General features: G+C 37.1%; 1 protein-coding gene across 13 annotated transcripts in view; it reads left to right on the top strand.

Moving 5' to 3' along the window:
- Positions 1–18,859, top strand: part of CEP128 (centrosomal protein 128) — a 414,346-nt gene that overhangs the window by 4,770 nt on the left and 390,717 nt on the right. For 9 of the 13 annotated variants that reach the window (XM_021099567.1, XM_021099565.1, XM_021099569.1 and 6 more), the window contains 3 exons: positions 10,244–10,383; positions 15,044–15,205; positions 17,039–17,125. In XM_021099567.1, the coding sequence (XP_020955226.1) occupies positions 15,059–15,205; positions 17,039–17,125 (234 nt within the window). In that variant the 5' untranslated portion in view covers positions 10,244–10,383; positions 15,044–15,058. The remainder of the gene's footprint in view (positions 1–10,243; positions 10,384–15,043; positions 15,206–17,038; positions 17,126–18,859) is intronic. The other 4 variants (XM_021099572.1, XM_021099570.1, XM_021099573.1 and 1 more) reach the window with 1 other exon arrangement.

The following is an 18,859-nucleotide window of genomic DNA, read 5'->3' as shown; positions in this document are numbered from 1 at the left end:
AAACCTTATAGGTTTGATTCAATTATAAGTTTTAGCACATTCAAAAGCATTTGAAATGTTTCAACATTGTTTATGAGGCATTATCACGTATTCATGTTTCTATTGTTTTTCAGTTCAGACTGTATTGTTTGAGGACTTAATTAATATAGGCCATTTGCTGCAAGAATTATTTCATCCAACAATTATTTAATTAAATTTACCAATTGCAAAGTCCTACATTTTGAAATTTGTCTCTGGATTAATCAGTGTTATAAAGAAAATTTAATTATAAATTCATTAAAAAATATTCCAGGTACATGCCAGGCACTATGCTAGGTGCTGAAATACAACCATGAACAACAACAAAAAATGGAGTGTCTAATGAAATTTAGAGTCTAACAGGGAGACAGACTAGTAAACAGCCAGTTAGCTATCTCTGGGATGTGGTGAGGTGGCCCAGGGTTAAGTTGGGGGCACTGTAGGAAAGCTTTATAGAGGAATTTTCCTCTGAACTAAGACTTGAAGAAAAAGCAAGAGTGACCTAAGGAAAAGAAGTGAGAAAAATGTTCTAGGTGATGAATCCAGAATAGATATGTTGGTGAGATGAGCCTAACATATTTGAGAAATTGAAGAAAAATTCTGTGGCATGAATAATTACATCTCAAACATGTTTAATAATTGTCTTGCTGTAAATACAGAGCTATAAGGATGCAGAGGGCGAAGAGATCACTTCTGGTAGGAGATGGATGGCTTCGCTAAGATCGTATTATTTGACCTATACCTGCAAAGATGAGTGGAATTTAAATAGGTAGCGATGGTTGGACAGTAGATGGCATTTCAGTCAGAACTAATGACAGTGAAGCATGGAAGTAGGAGAATAGCTGGTGTTAACAGCTAAATGAAGGCCTTATATATATATATATTAGACATCAGATCCGAGCCATGTCTGTGACCTAAAAAGCTCACAGCAGGGCTGGATCCTTAACCCACTGAGCAAGGCCAGGGATCGAACCTGCAACCTCAAGGTTCCTAGTCAGATTCGTTTCCACTGCCCCACAATGGGAACTCCTTTCTGTGGTTCTTTTGTTAAGGGAAGGGTGGCTTGATGAGGGTCTTGAATTCCTGATTCAAGAACCTAGATCCAATCACCTAGACTAGTGGGCAGTGGAATGCCACTGAAGGTTGGAATGGATAGTAAAAAAAATCAAAGTTGGGCAAACCATTATGGTGGCTAGGAATGAGTTAAGAAAAGTCCTGAATTATGAATGGTGCCAGTGATAATGAGAAGGGATACAGGGTTAGGAATCTGAGCCTTGAAGAAAGGTTCAAGGCTCAGCTCTGCCATTGCAAGCTGTGTAACCTTGAGTACCCTACATAGCTTCTTTAAGCCTCTTACGGATGTATCATGATGACAGTAGTACTTGCCTTGTAGGATTATTTTCATTCAAGAATCTGTGATATTAAAGCATTAGCTATTAAGCATTATTATTTCAGCTTTTTAAAAAGATTTTTAAAATGGAGGTTCTTTTTGTTTGTTTTTAGGGCCACATCCACGGCACATGGAGGTTCCCAGGCTAGGAATCGAATCAGTGTGCCGGCGTATACCACAGCCACAGCAACTCCAGATCCAAGCCTTGTCTGCTACCTACACCATAGCTCATGGCAATGCCGGATCCTTAACCTGCTGAGCAAGGTCTGGGATCGAACCCGCAACCTCATGGTTACTAGTCAGATTCGTTTCCACTGTGCCACAACGGGAACTCCTTAAAGTTGAGGTTCTTAACTGGAGTTTACATCCATGTTTGCAGTAGTTCAGTGTTTTAAGCTGTATTTCATTATAGCCTGATTCCTTTCTAATCTTTATCTTTGAAATTTTTAATGTATACATTTAAAAACATTCCAGGAGTAATTCCCGTCATGGCTCAGCGGTTGAGGAACCTGACTGACATCCATTAGGACACAGGTTCCATCCCTGGCCTCACTCAGTGGGTTGAGCATCTGGCATTGCCGTGAGTTGTGGTATAGGTCACAGATGCAGCTCGGATCCTGTGTTGCTGTGGCTGTGGTGTAGGCTGGCAGCTACAGCTCCAATTGGACCCCTAACCTGGGAACTTCCACATGCCATGGGTGCGGCCCTAAAAAAACAGAAAGACAAATACATACACACATACATACATTCCAGGAAACAGTTCATGGAGCAAAATTAATAATTCCAGTTACTTTTTTTTTTTTTTTGGCTGTGCCTGTGGCATGCAGAAGTTCTCTGGCCAGTGATTGAACCTGCACCACAGCAGTGTCCTGAGCCACAGCAGTGACAACACTGGATTCTTAACCTGCTAGGCCACCAGGGAATGCCTCAATTACCTTTTAAAAAATTTTAGAAGTTTTTATTATATCTTGGAAGATTATACAAATCATTCTTTTTTACATACTTTTAAAATAAGAATAAAGAATGCAAAACTCTTGAATAAGCATATTAGTAAATATAATCAAAATATATTCTAGCTCTTTATTTTAGAAGAGTTAAAGGGAGATCTAAAGATATAAAGTAAAAGGAGGGAAGAAAGAAATATGAAGATTGAGAAAGAGTGGAGGAAAAATACTTCTTTTTTTAATTTATTTTTTAATTTTTTTGGTCTTTTTGCCTTTTCTAGGGCTGCTCCTGCAGCATATGGAGATTCCCAGGCTAGGGGTCTAATTGGAGCTGTAGCCACTGGCCTATACCAGAGCCACAGCAATGCAGGATCCAAGCCGTGTCTGCAATCTACACCACAGCTCACGGCAACGCAGGATCCTTAACCCTTTGAGCAAGGGCAGGGACCGAACCTGCAACCTCATGGTTCCTAGTCGGATTCGTTAACCACTGTGCCACTTTTTTTTTTTTTTTTAAGATTAAGGCTTTAGGATATGGTTTCTGAAAGAGAGAAAAAAAAAAAAAAAAAAAAAAAAAGGAATGCTTTCTTCCTGAAAGGGCTCGAAAATATTCTTTTTCACTAGAGATAGGATTATTTAAAAATAATCTTAAAATAGCTGTAGAAAGTTGGATTTATAGCAGATTTGCTTAATTAATACCTTATTATCTTATGCTATATTCTTTACATAAAATTTAGTTTTAAGTAAATAGGTACATGTGGAATTGTATGGCCTTAAATGTACTGGTGTATATATGGTGGGGGGAATGGATCATAAGAAATACAGTAGGGAAGGACTGAAGAAGCCCCAAACATTTCAGTGATTGGAAAATATGTATTTGGAATTTACACGTCTTTTGCATCTAAGAATGCAGTGGAAAAGGCACTGACTCAGAGCCATAAGATATGGGCTCTAGTTCTGTTATTGTAACTTCTTATCAAAGCAATTATGGACAGTATTTTACTCAAAACTTTGCTTTCCTTTAGCACCAGAAGTATAGGTTATAATTATACCAACTTTGGAGTTCCTGTCGTGGCTCAGTGGTTAACGAATCCAACTAGTAACCATGAAGTTTCGGGTTCGATCCTTGGCCTTGCTCAGTGGGTTAAGGATCCAGCGTTGCTGTGAGCTGTGGTGTGGGTCACAGACGTGGCTCGGATCCCTTGTTGCTGTATCTCTGACATAGGCCGGTGGCTACAGCTCCGATTAGACCCCTAGCCTGGGAATTTCTATATGCCGCGGGAGCGGCCCTAGAAAAGGCAAGAAGACTATATATATACATACATACATATATATATATACACATATACATACATATACATACATACATACATACATACACATACATACACATATATACATACATACATATATACACACATATATATACATACATATATACACATACATACATATGTATATACACACACACCAACTTTACAGAATTCAAGTAGAAATCAAGAGAAAATAGTGATGAAAATTCTTTGTAAGCTATAAAGCAATATGCAAATTTAAGGTATAAATAGCAGTAAGAAATATTTCCCTTTGTTAAAATTTTTATTGTTGTTCACTAGGAAATTCAAGAGGAATTTCTGTTTCTACTTTAAAAACTAGGAGCTTTATATAAAGTAAACTTAAGAAACAGTGAAAAACTCAATGTTACAGGGAACAAATAGCCCCAACTGATATTTATGATTTAAAAATTCATAAAAATTCAAAAATTGGTGGCCTGTTACTTATTTCAATTGTAAATACTTATGTTGTGCATCCTAATATGAATCTGTCCTTTTTTGCTTCTACCCTTAGAAGACAGTCTGAAACCAACCTGTTTTCTCAACGATAGGAGGCTTGAGAGGAAATGAACCATCTTCTGAACCAAGTCAGACAACTTATTAGTATCAGTTAGCCTTTGCTGCAAAACAAAATAACAAATAAAATCTTGCAGGCATACAAGAGTAAACCTTTGTGTCTGCTTATCTTGATCGGCCTCACTTGTTTGTTGGGGCTCAGCTGGCTGGTCTGCTGATGTAAGCTGGAAGTCACTGGCGCAACCATGTATCTCACACCTTTCAATGGGATAGCATGGGCATGTCCTCATAGTGATGGAAGAGTTGTGGGGGGGGGCAAGTTCTGGTGTGTAATCCTCTTGCAAGCAGCTGCTTGTGCCATATCAGCTAAAATCTTATTGGCCACAGTAGGTCATATAGATGAACCCAGAGGTAGAGGCCTGGGCGGGTAACTCCATCTCTAGTAGGAGGGCAGTGAGTCAAGGGAGTGGTGAAGAATTGAAGCCAATTTATGCAAGGTACAACATTTTGTTTTGAATTTAATTTCTTCTGTATATGATAGTGGGAAAACATTGTAAATAGTTTGCTTAAAATCAAGTCCTTTTGTTCAATTCTTTTATCTTGTTCTGATTTCATAGTCTATAGGGATGGTTAATACCAAAGCTGTATTACCCAATTTCCATTCTGGTCTGTAGAGGAAAGTATTATCTCTCGAGCATTTAACCTTGATTAATTCTTCACAATTGAATTGCTCATTTTTAACTAGGGAATGAGGCTGATAAACTTCCTTTGTCTTGGTTCTTTATCCAAAATAGGGCTGCAAACTCAACTGCTAATCAAGTGACACATTGCATGAAGCAGGCCAGGTGGAGATTTCAAAGAACAAACAAAAAGGTGTATGCCTGACTTTAGGGCAGCCACTATTTACGTCCATGTTGCCATCTGAAAATTCATCCCCTATGTTGCCAGATATTTGGATTTTTTTCAAGGGAAACTGGAAGTTAGATTTTTTTATGTGAAGTCTCTTTGTTTTCAAATTAAGATTTTAAGGTAACAGCATTGTTTTAAAATATATATTGGTTGGCTGGATTTGGTCTGCAGTTCTCCAGATTTAAACAAAATGGTGTCAGAAATATGGGGATTTTAGCTCTTTGTGCAGGCTGATCTCTTGCCCAATCTGGGGGCGGTTTGGACAATTATTAGGGGTTGTATGCACTCCTAGAGTGCTTCATTATTGTCTGCTATTTTGGGAATAGTGTAGTTTGTATTTATTTTTTAATCTTTCAGCATATGAGTGCAATTCTAGGGCTTAACTAATAAGAAATCCATCTCCTGGAGTTCCTGCTGTAGTGCAATAAGATCAGTGGTGTTTCTGTAGTACCAGGATGCAGGTTTGATCCCTGGATCCCTGGCCCTGTGGCACAGTGGGCTAAAGGATCTGATCCCTGGCCCAGGAACTCCATGTGCCTTGCGGCAGCCAAAAAAGATTAAAAAAAAAAAAAAAAAAAGAAATCCATCTCCTATTTATTAGCATCCTTTCTCTAAGTTTTCTTTCTTTTTTTCTTGGATTTTTGTTGTGTTTTTTATTTTGACATGTTTTACTTTTAATTTAATTTTGTAAACTGCCTCATTTATTTTAGAAATATGTGTAGGTGTATGAGTCTAAAATATCTGTGTCATTCTCCTGGTGAGACAGGGAGAGAGTTATTAAATAACTTTATTTTCTGTTAAACTGCACCAATTTTTAACAACCAGCATACATGTAACCAAGAAGCTACTGGTTTTATCTTCATGTCTGAGTAAGCCGTCATTCTGTATGTCCCACAGCCTTTTCAAAAAATGCCCCTGTTCCTGTGACCCTGTCCTTGTTCTCCAAGGTGCTAGAGTGAGGGGAGGAAAGTGGACCCTGGGGGCTGAATCTGCTTTGCTTCATGCATGAAATTGTGTGTGTGTGTGTGTGTGTGTGTGTGTGTGTGTATGAGAGAGAGAGAGACAGAGACAGAGAGAGACAGAGAGAGAGGGAGGGAGGGAGGAAGGAGGGGAGAAAGGGGGAGAGAGGAAGAGAGGAAATGGATGGCAGCAACAGGAATAAGTAGAACATACAATAAAAAATCAAATCTAGTATATTTGGAGATATATATGTGTATATATGTTAATTCTGTAGGTCAGAAGGTCTCAACTGGGAATGATTTTACTCACCTACTCCCTCCCCATCCCTGCCTCAGAGGACCTTTAGGAATTTCTGGAGATAGTTTTAAATCCATGCCCTGATGGGAAGATGGGAGAACCCTGCTTATTTGTCTCTTCTTTAGTTCCTCTGAGATAGAAGATTTTAAACTTAATCCCGCTTTTTTGTCTCATCCATCTGTCACACTTCAACTCTATCCTTCCAGATGGGTGGAAAGATCCTGACCTGACTCCCCTGGTATTTTGTCATATTACTTACCATATTACATATGTAGAACTTTACAAGTCTTTCTATACTGTCAAGGACTGTGTCTGACTTTCATCTCTCATTTCTAATGTAGTGACAATCCAGTAAATGATAAATGCATGAATCTGTTGTTTCTTTTTGATTCTGTTTCCTATATTTTACATTGTCTCCTGACTTAACTGAGAACTGACTTCTGAACTAGACAGTTGACTTTGATCTTATATGAATTTACCAAAAAAGTTCAAGGAGATTAAGTTACAGAAGAGGACTGATGTAAAGAAGACAGATGCAAGTGATAGTTATTTGTACATGGTAACCTTTGCAGGTCTGTTAGCTTTTTCTCTTGAAGGATGAGGCAATAGCAGCATGTCCTACATTTATTGAGACAGGGAGAAATGCATTCCATAATTTGAACTCGGTTAGTGATTAAGCTTAAAATACACTTTCGAGCTCCCCTGACCCTCTTTAAATATCAACATCATTACCTTGAATATGTTCTTTGAGGACAGTCCCTTGGACAGGGACAGCTAAGACACTTAGAGGCCACAGAAGCAACCACCTAATTAACATGCACTAGTCAGCCTTTGTGAAATATCACCACTGATGCTGGGTGCTTATCTTTTATGGAACAGCTTGCAAATTCTAATTGTTTTAAACTGGCTCTGAGGAAAAGAGACTTGAGAATCAATAAATTACAGCTCTCATACATACAAATGTGCATCGTTATAATGAAGACAATCTGATGGCTCTTTAGGTCAAATAACAAAGAGGTGGTCTTGAGTTTGTAAAGTCTCACTGCCAGTCCTGTTTTTATAGGGTTGAGATTACAGAGTTGAATGTGGCTTTACTCTTGCAGTGTCCAGGTTTGCATATGGGCAGTTGTTTTTGATGGATAGATAGATCCTCCGTGGGAGCTTATTGATGAGGGGTTCATTACTTTCTTCAGTGGCCATATATCTTTATAAGGTTCATTAAGGCAGAAGCAACAGTATTTATGCCTTTAAATGCTAATATGTTGGGAATAGCTAAATAAACTATTCTAAGAATTGTACCATATGTTTTCAGACCCAGAGCTTTCTCTATGACTCTGGATACTTTCACCCAAGGTCACCGATCTTAGTCCTCTCTAGAGTCTTGGAAGAAGCTCAGCATCTGAAAAGCAGAAAGCATAAATATCACTGCTTTCTCATCAGCAAGAAATTTCCTTGTACCAGTAGGTGGTAGTAAGCTTCAGAGTATTTACTGCCTTTTCTCTAGTTAAAGGAAATGCCTTTCTCACCTTTAACTAGGATTTAGGTGATTCAGCTTCTTTAAATTGTTGAGTTCTTTTAATTATTCTTCAAATTCTTTCTTTTGTCAACAGACATCATGCTGACATTTCTTATAATGATGAGAGTAGATTTCTAATCCTACTGAACTTTTTTCTTTTAACTCTTTCAAAATAATAATGATTCATTTTGAGCATACATAGATGTTTTTCTACAAGTTATGATAATTCTTCTTTGGAATTCAGGTTGTAATAATGATTAAATATCATTCATGAACCATTTTAAATTTGTTTCCAAAGCAGAACTTGATTGCATAAGCCATGTTGGTAGACTTTAATATATTTTCACACAGTCCTTTAAAGTTCATTCCAGTATTTAAGATGTTTCTTTGAGAGAATCAGTTTTTTAATCAAATGTCTGAACCTGAACAAAATTGCAGAGGGAATCATATCTTAATTAAAAAAAAAAATTCTTTTAGCTTACAAACTCATGAAAAATGATTTCTTTGGCTAACCAGTTCTCTTCAGTATGAAACATTAGAGATTGACATCGAGATCCTGTTTCTTTAGCATTTATTTATTGTCTTTTTAGGGCTGCACTTTCGGCATATGGAGGTTCCCTGGCTAGGGGTCTAATTGGAGCTACAGGGGCCAGCCTACGCCACAGCCCTAGCAAATGCTGGATCCAAGCCTCATCTGTGGCCTGCACCACAGCTCACGGCAAGGCTGAATCCTTAACCCACTGAGCAAGGCCATGGATCCAATCCACTACCTCATGGTTCCTGGTTGGATTCGTTTCCACTGCGCCACTATGGGAACTCACCTTTAGCTTTTATTTAAACACATTTGCTAGGTTGTCAACCTGTTATAATCTGCTATTTCTGAAGGTGACTTTTATATCTGATTTCTTTCTTTTAAGTATATATTATATTTTTCTTTCTCATTATTCAATCATTTTAGAAAATTCAGGAAGGATAGAAATGTTTAAGAAATAGAAATCAGCTGTAAACTCTGCATGGTAAATATACTTCTAGTGTATTTTCTTCTGCTTTTATTGTCGCCCTTTCTTTCTCTTCTAAATTTTTATACTGGTTATTTATGTGCATATATTTATGTTTATTACAAAATTGGGATTCATACTTTTATCCTTTGCATTGCTACTAAATGTCTCCAGAAGCTGGGTTTTAATGTCTGTGTGCTTTATATTACATGTATATACTGTATTTTAACCATTCTCTTATAATTTGAAATATATGTTGTTTTTATTTTCTCCCTATTATAACTTCTCACTAAATATCCTTGCATGTAAATTTCTGTATATATTCCAGATGATTTTGTTAGGGTAAACTTTGGAAGTGTAGTTGCTAGGTCAAAGGTAAAAACTGCTCTTGACATACTGCCTGCTGACATCTAAACAATTTATATCAATTTACACATATCCATTAGGCCAAGATAGTAGTGCTCCTTCCTCTACAACCTGGTTAACCATAGCTGTGATTATTAAGAAAAAAAATGGGCTAGAAAAGCATCTTATTGATTATTTCTATTTCTTAGGTTAATAGAATATTTTTGCCTGGCCATGAATATATACATATAAATATATGTATATTTTTTAATGTTATGGCTCTCAGTATGCTTTTATCTTTTATCAACATGGAATGAATCGAATTGTTTGGGTACAGTTTCATTGAGGAGAAGATTTTCAGAGGTCTGAATTCTTATTTCCATTGATTCCACTGATATTAGGATAAACAATGCTTTTTTAAAATTAATTTTTTAATTGTAGTACAAAATAGTACATTCTTAGTGGTCAATGAAGAATGTGGAATTGACACTTATTGTTTCGTGCTTCTCTTCCTTAGTTATCTTAAGGGGCTCTTGAGAATCGTCTTAATGGCCCTCCATACATTTTACTCTAGGTTCTGATGATGTGGCATGAGCCTTTTGCCAACTCTAGCGGCCACTCCTTTCTCATTTGTTTCTCTCTTCTCCATCATCTCCATGACTGGGGAGTGCTGGTATTGGCTGTTGGCACCTTTTGGTAAGGTTATCCTTCTGCCACTGTGGCTGCCTTCTGCATTGTGACACTTAGGGTCAGGCGCTCTCTGTTAGCAGTAAGAGGCATGTTGGACCTTTGAATTGTCAGAAATAGTTATATAAAGTGCTAAGTTTTTATCAAAAATGAGCTATTAATCTAATTTCTATTTTTTGTTGTAATCAAATTCTATGTTTTAGTTCAACATTTATGACACTATGTAACTGAAGTCCTTTTATATGCCATAAAAGTAAATGTTTCATATGCTATTAAAAAAAAAAACCAAAATTCTCCAATATATCTCACCTTAAATCTTCATATTTCTGCAGGAGTTCCATCAGATGCAGAATTTTGAACATCTTTTATTGCTCAAAGTAATTGAAATTAAAAGCTGAAGACTTTGTGAACTAGCGAAATTCATGCCAGAAAGTGTGATTTTATTTCATTAAAAGTATGTAATTCTTACGGGGTAAGTGAGAGATCTTTTTTTTTTTTTTTGTATTATGTGACAATTATAGATAATTTAGTTAATGCTGTTCTTAATTTTATATAATGCTGCTGAGACTTTACATTTTTAAGTTAATTCAGATACCCAATATCTTCACTTGTTAATATTTATCAACTGATTATAATGTGAGTTCCATTAAGAAAGACTGTGAGGTACATATGCCTGTGGTAAAAGCATAAAAGTATGGTGTGGAGAGTTAAACATAAAATCATTTTAATAGTTATCTCATAGGAGGTGGAACAAGAATAGGAATAGTATTAGGTGGCAGGGAGGGTGTTTGTTATAGTGTCCTAAATATTTTATTAAAAATATTAGAAGCACACCTGTCATAATAGAAAATGATAATATTAGAAATATGTTCTTATAAAATAATAGGGAAATAACATGATAGAATAAGAGTATTAGAAAAATAGAAATAGAAAAGAATAGTATTCTAGGTAGTAATGCATGCTTATTGTATTATTCTCTATACTATTTTATAAACATTTTTCAAATTATTAAAAATAGCACTATTTGTAGTCAAGTTGAAACTCAAATTGTTTCTATTCATTAGAGTCTGATAAACAATTTATATCCATTGAAGTTATGTGTAGGTAACTGATTATTAAATTTTAGTATTTTGTTCCTTTTAAATCCTCTTACTTGTTCTCATCAACAACCATTGCAGTTAATGTCTGGCTTTTTCTTTTTGCTTTTTTTAAGATTTATTTATTTATTTGGCCACACCCATGACATGTGGAAGTTCCCAGGCCAGGAATTGAATCCACACCACAGCAGTTACCCAAGCTGCAATGACGATGTCGGTTCCTTAATCAGCTGCACCACCAGAGAACTTCAACATCTGACTTTTTCATTGTTACCTTATTATTCTGCCTGATATCTTAATGCCAATTTAGTTTCCAGAATTATGACTTATTAAACTGAAACTTACCGTACTTTTTTTTTCTTTTTCTTTTTACAGCCACACCCTCAGCATGTGAAAGTTCCCAGGCTAGGGGTTGAATCAGAGCTGTAGCTGCTGGTCTATGCCACAGCCACAGTAACACCAGATCTGATGTTAGGTGAGGCCAGGGATCGAACCTGCATCCTCATGGATACCAGTAGGGTTCTTAACCCACTGAGCCACAACGGGAACTTTTATTATGCTTTAGTTATAGAAATTTGACAGATCCAGGCCTAATTATTATTTTCTATTATGTAAGAGATAGTGGGAATAAGGAAATAAAAACCCCTTTATTCTGAGGCCAGTGGTTTGCTTTGTTTCCAGGCTCTTTATATGTAGCATAGATGTGTCACTTAGTTTTTTTCGTGGTGCCTAATAAAGGCTTCATATTATTAGTTTTTTTTCTTTTTTTGTCTTTTTAGGTCCATACGTGCGACATATGGAAGTTCTCAGGCTAGGGGTCAAATTGCAGCTGTAGCTGCTGGCCTATGCCACAGCCACAGCAACACCAGATCTGAGCTGCATCTGTGACCTACACCACAGCTGACAGCAACACCAGATCCTCACCCCACTGAGTGAGGCCAGGGATCAAACCTGTGTCCTCATGGATATTAGATTCATTGCCTCTGAGCCACGACAGGAACTCCCATATTATTAGTTTATTTCCACTGCCCCCACCACCTCCTCCAATAGTTTTATGCTTAAATGAAATGAGAGGAAGTTGAGAGGTGTGTAGACATATATGAACCATGGCTTGCTGCTGCCTTTCATGATTTTTACTGACTGTTGAGATTGTTCACAATTAGTGTTTAGAGGAAGCAGAGCAGAGTGGAATGAAGAGAATACTGAAGATAGACAAGCCTGGCTGAATGCTGGGTTTGCATCCTGGGTCTGCTACTTATTATCACTGTATAGAGTTGGACTTGTTACTTAATATCTTCCCCTCAGCATCCTTTATAGGTTAGAGGTTAATGATGCCTATTTTATTTTATTTTATTTTATTTTATTTATTTTATTTTATTTTATTTTTGTCTTTTTTTGCTATTTCTTGGGCCACTCCTGCAGCATATGGAGGTTCCCAGGCTAGGGGTTGAATCGGAGCTGCAGCCACCGGCCTACACCAGAGCCACAGCAACGCTGGATCCGAGCCGTGTCTGCAACCTACACCACAGCTCACGGCAACACCAGATCGTTAACCCACTGAGCAAGGGCAGGGACCGAACCCGCAACCTCATGGTTCCTAGTCGGATTCGTTAACCACTGCACCACAACGGGAACTCCAAATGATGCCTATTTTAATAGGTTGTTATGAGAAATAAATTATATTGTCTATGTGAGTGTCTGTATAGTATCTAGCATTGTAGCAGGCTCTTAGAAAATGTTGATTTTTCTTGCTTTCACTGATGGAAAATGTTGGAAAGCACTTTAACTTACAGTAAACAATTTTAGGTCATGTGGCATAGATTATGAATGTGTTCATGTGCATGTGCATGCACATAAACACACACACATGCACAAGTGATTTCCTAAGTTTATTTTTAATTATTATTATTATTATTTTTATTACTTTTGTGATTTCCTAAGTTTAAAAGGTGAACTTTGGAGTTCCTATCATGGCTCCGCAGTAACGAACCCAAATAGTGTGCATGAGGATGTGGGTTCAATCCCTGGCCCTGCTCAGTGGGTTAAGGATCTTTTGTTGCCATGAGCTCTGGTGTAGGTCAGAGACATGGTTCAGGTCTGGAGTTGTTATGGCTGTGGTGTAGGCCAGCAGCGGCAGTTCTGATTCAACACCTAGCCTGGGAACTTACATACGCTGCAGGTTGGCCCTAAAAAGACCAAAAAAAAAAAAAAAGCAAACAGATGAACTTGACATTTAAGATTTTTTTTTGTTGTTAAATTTATTCTTTTGGACTTAAGCAGTGATGATCCTGGAAAAGCATAATCAAACAATTGCTTCAGCTTTTGTTTCTTGTTCATGTTTCCTGATGTCTGAGTGAGCTACATCATGGGCAGTATACTTTTGTACTTCTGGACAGGAGAAGAGGGGCAAGAACTAGGGAAAGCAGGTGTGGAAAGAGGTTGAGCAGCCTGGGCAGAGGAGAGGCTTGAGTCTGAGAGATGTTCTGTAGGCCTGTCTCAGATAGTTTGAAGAAATTGGATGTTTCATTGATTGTTTTTCTGATGCTACAAGGAAAGACTATATTTCACTTTGAAAAACATAAACTTACAGCAGGCTTCCTTGCTTATTTATCTTTTTGTTTAGTTTTTTATTTTGTTTTAAAAACATGACTACTTTCATTAAATGCTCTAGAATCTGTACATATTCAGCAAAGTGTGTACTGATTTGCTTTATTTGCTTTAGATGTATGGTCATGTACTTCCCAGATGCATTCAGAATAAAGATCCAAAAATTCTAGAATATTCTAGATTATTATTATTATTATTACCTTTTTGTCTTTTTGCCTCTTCTAGGGCTGCTCCTGTGGCATATGGAGGTTCCCAGGCTAGGGGTCTAATCGGAGTTGTAGCTGCCAGCCTACGCTAGAGCCGTAGCAACGCCAGATCTGAGCCGCGTCTGCGACCTACACCACAGCTCATGGCAACGCCGGATCCTTAACCCACTGAACAAGGCCAGGGATCGAACCCACAACCTCATGGTTCTGAGTCGGATTCGTTAACCACTGAGCCACGACGGGAACTCCCAGAATATTCTAGATTATTGAAGAGAGGTTTTATCACACTGTATTGAGAAAGCCAGCAAACTAGCCATATAGATTTTAGGAAGATTATAATAATTCATGTTAAAATAAAAATTAAATTAACTTTCTGTTAAGCAGAAAATGAAATTATTGGAATACTCAATAAACTTTCACTTTTGATTAATTGAATTTTCTCTAATACTTCTTCGTTACAAATATATTTCATTTCTTCAACTTTTATAAAAGGTTTTCTGAAACTTTTGAGATTGTCTTCCATGAAATAGTTTTCTTTTTCATTAGATTAAAAAGTGAGATAAAGATAGGAGGGAAGCATAGAGACTTGTAGTGATGATATTCAGGATGTTTGGCTTTCTATTTTGGTAGACACTGAAGATGCCATCTTTTCACATATTTGTTATTATAGAATTTATATCTGTTCTAGCATTTGTTTACTGTATTTTAAATTAAAGCATATGAGAGTGTTCACTCTGCACTGAATGGGATTCTCTTATTTTCTGAGGAATTGCTCTCTTAAAACAGAAAAGACAAAGGAGGGAGAATTACATGTGGAAGTCACTTGTGTTCAAGTTATGTATTAGAAAGTTATCATATGCTAAAGGATTAATGTAATAAATGCTTAAAAGATCAAAAAAGTAAATAGTTAAATTAATCTTTCTCTCTCTCTCTTTTTTTTTAATGGCCACACCCACAGCATATGGAAGTTCTGGGCCAAGGACTGAATCCAGGCTGTAGCTGTGACCTAAGCAGTAGCTGCGATCTATGCTACAGTTATGGTGAGGCCAGATCCTTTAACCCACTGTATTGGGCTGGGGATCAAACCCGTGCTTCTGCAGTGACTTGAGCTGCTGCAGTTGGATTCTTAACCCAGTGTGCCAGAGTGGGAACTCCTAAATGAATCTCTTGCTTCTCTACTGTTTACCATTTGGTTGACTTTGATCTGGAATTTTTTTAAAAGGAGTTTTGTACATCAATGGCTGAATCCTCCAGTGATTCAGACCACTTCTGCTCTCGTGACCGATTGAGTCGATGGGCTGCCAGTTCATTACAAAGGGAAACTCGAAATCGTCATACTGCAGATGTTACCGAGAAAGTCAACACTATAACAAGTACTTTACAGGTTAGTTTAGCAATGGTTGCATGAAATGGATTTTAATTAGTTAGTTTTGGATAGTGCATTGAGTTTTTTTTTTTTTTTTTTTTTTTCCCATGGTAGCAAATCATCACAAAACAAATGTCTAAAAAAACTCAGGAATTTTTTTTCTTATGGTTCTGTAGACCAGAATCTGACACTGGTCTCATTGGACTAAAATCAGGATGTCTGTAGGGGCTTCATTCCTTTCTGGAGGCCCTAGGGGAATATCTGTTCCTTTTCCAACTTTGAGAGGCTGTCCATCTTCCTCTTCAAAGCCAATAACGGTGGGTTGAGCCCGTAACATCATATCACTCTGATTACTTTTGTGCTTCCCTCTGCAGCTTTTTTTCTTCCTTTTTTGGTTGCACTTGTGGCGTATGGATGTTCCTTGGCCAGGGAATCAAATTTGAATAGCATCTGTGACCTACACCACAGCTGTGGCAACACCAAATGCTTAACCCACTATACCACGCTGGGGAATTGAACTGGCAACACCACAGAGACAAGGTGGATCATTAACCTACTGTGCCACAATGGGAACATCTGCTCTTCCATTTTTAAGGATGCTTGTGATTACTTTGGGTCCACCTAAAATCCAGGATAATCTCCCCATTTCATGGTCCTTAACTTAATTATATCTGCAAGATTTTTTTGCCTTATAAGGTAATATATAAACAGGTTCAAGGGATTAGGACTTGGACATCTGTGGGGCCATTATTCTGTCTAACACAGTCAGTAAAGATATTTGAACTATATGATAGGTTGTGGAGATGTTTTAGAGTAAGGCAGTATTTCCAAATAAAATAGTGTGTGAATTAAACTAATAGGAATTACCATAGTTTAGCTTCTTGTGGACATGTGCATTGAAAAGAGTTGCTCTATTTTTGGTAGATGAATTATTCATGGATGGCTTATACTAAGATGCCATTTTTATTTAGAGGCTAATTTTGACAATATTTGGAAATTTGAGTGGAAGCAGTTTACATCCTCTGCAAAGAAAGAATTTCAGAAAGGAGGAGGGGAAGGTTATCACACTGGGAAAAAAGAAAATTTAGAAATAGAGTTTTTTTTCCTACCCTTTAATCTCTTACTTCTGTTTTGCTTGGATAAGCATGGATTTTGGCTTTCAGTTGTTTTGGGTTAGTATGCTTAAATAAGAAAAGGCTAATTTCTGGTGGAGAAACCATAATTTGATTTAAAACTCAGAAGGCTCCTTCTATTTAAACTTAGTTAAATTAATATAACATTGGAGTTTTAGAGTACAAATCCTTGTACTTTCTGATCAGTGAGACACATTAGTAAGTACATATTTTTGAAAGAAACGCCTCCATTCAACACTCAGGTGCAATCTAGAATATTTAGGTAGAAACCATTTTTATTGTAGTTAGAAACAAATTTGTTGTTTATAGCTAAAGATTAAAGGATACTTTGTTTTCTTTTCTCCTAATGAAGTTCTGAGGTGCAGTAATAATTGAAATAACACTAAATAATAGTTTTCTTCTCTTGTCTCTTGAACACAGATTTGTCCTCTCAGGATTTCTTTTTTATAAAAAGGATGTGAATTAGTTGAGGTGCACAAATTGATAATGAGGAGTCTTAAATTATGTGCTTGAAGTTTCATACAAGTAAATTGCATATGGATTTGAGTGCTGTTAATAAGGTTTATTTGATATTTAAAAAGTATATTGATATCCAATTTAATTATAATATAAATTGTATGTTTTGCAAATGGTTGACCTAGCTGTTTGATATTTGGCTAAGATAAATTGGGAAAAACATTATTTGGAGCAATTAACAAATGTTATTTTCTTTTTTTAGGACACCAGTCGGAACCTGAGACAAGTTGACCAGATGCTTGGACAGTATCGAGAATATAGTAATGGACAGGCGGGTGCTATAGAAAATGTAAGAATGTTTATATATGTTTACATTTTCTTTTATCCACCTTTTTGGAAATTCAGTTGTTGAGGAATAAGGATGTGAGATAAAGGAGATAACCATTGTGAACAGCTTTAGCTTATAGACTGCGTTATTATTTTGTAGTTTAAATTTGGGTTAGCTTATCAGATGGATTGCCAAATAGTTTATATAGGTTAGATTCTATTGAATTTGAAAGCTTTAAATCAGAGGGGATACAAGACTTAATAAATTGAACCATGGATAACCCTCATGGGGAGTTAAGAGTTTTAAGGATGGTTTTATTTATTTGTTTGTTGTTTATTTTTATGTTTAACACTGTTTATCTTGTTGCGGAAATACTTACAAAGTCATTGGCAGTCCCAAATATTCCCACATGGATTGTTTGCAAAGGGAGGTTTTGTGTGGTGAGGAACCCTGGGAAGAAGAGCCCACTGTTTCTCAGGCTGCAGGGATTGGAAAGTGGTGAGTGGTGCAGAGTGCTGACTTGGGCCCCCGGAGGTAGTTCTGGGATCTGCTGAGAGGGGACAATTTTCTTTCACTGGTCCGCACTGAGAGGTGGTGGCCATCACTCTACAGTGAGGTCCTGCCTTGGGATATAGACCTAGCTTTGCTGCTGCATTTACCAGGGGTAGCCCACCCATCCTCTGTGCAGCTGCCTTTTCTCACCTGTAGAGACAGGGATGGTTTAATTTAAAGTAAGACATGCTCATTGCTTAAATAAAATAAATAGTGGAACTTCTATTTCGAAGCTCTTTTTAGTCCCACTCGAAAGAGGTAGCAATTATGATAGTTTCTTGTTTCTCTTCCCAAACATTTACTATGCCTGTATAAGTAGACATGTGATTGCTTTAAAATCTAGCATCCTGGAGTTCCTGTCATGGCATAGTATCTGTGAGGGTGCTGGTTGGACCCCTGGACTTGCTCAGTGGGTTAAGGATCTGGTGTTGCCACAAGATTTGGCGAAGGTCGCAGATATGGCTAGGATCATGTGTGGCTGTGGTATAGGCCTCAGCTCCAGCTCCGATTTGACCCCTAGCCTGGGAGTTTCCATATGCCATAGGTGTAGTCATAAAAAAGGAAAACAAATAAACAAAAACCTAGCATCCTATAAAATATAATGTTATGAAACTTTCATTTAATAATGTATATTACATAATTTTCATATGCTGCAGTAGCTCTTCCTCATTATTTTAAAGTTATAATATTTCATATAGATATATCTAGGTTTTTGCCTGTTGATATAAATAGTGCAATAGTGCCTTTTATTACACATATGTTTTTGTATGTAATCATATATAATTCTTGAAAGTATGGAGTTCCTGGGTCCAAGGATATGTGCACTTGAAAATTTCCTAGATCTTTCAGAATTGCCCTTTCAAAGATATGCCAATTTATGCTTACTTCATATGGGAATATAAGCTGCAAAGATAACATGGAATTCTGTGATTAAAATGAATATTTTTTATTAACATTTTCTTTTTTTGCTTTTCAGGGCCACACTTACAGCATATGGAATTTCCCAGGCTAGGGGTTGAATCGGAGCTCCCAACTTCTGGCCTATACCACAGCCACACTTGGGATCTGAGCCATGTCTGCAATTTACACCATATGTCATAGCAGCGCTGGATCCTTAACCCACTGAGTGAGGCTAGGGATCAAACCTGCATCCACTTGGAACTAGTCGTGTTTGTAACCTGCCGAGGTACAACAAGAAATCCC

This window comes from Sus scrofa, chromosome 7 (genome assembly GCF_000003025.6).
Source record: "Sus scrofa isolate TJ Tabasco breed Duroc chromosome 7, Sscrofa11.1, whole genome shotgun sequence".
Classification (NCBI taxonomy): Eukaryota; Metazoa; Chordata; class Mammalia; order Artiodactyla; family Suidae; genus Sus; species Sus scrofa.
This window is presented reverse-complemented; position numbering and strand designations above follow the sequence as displayed.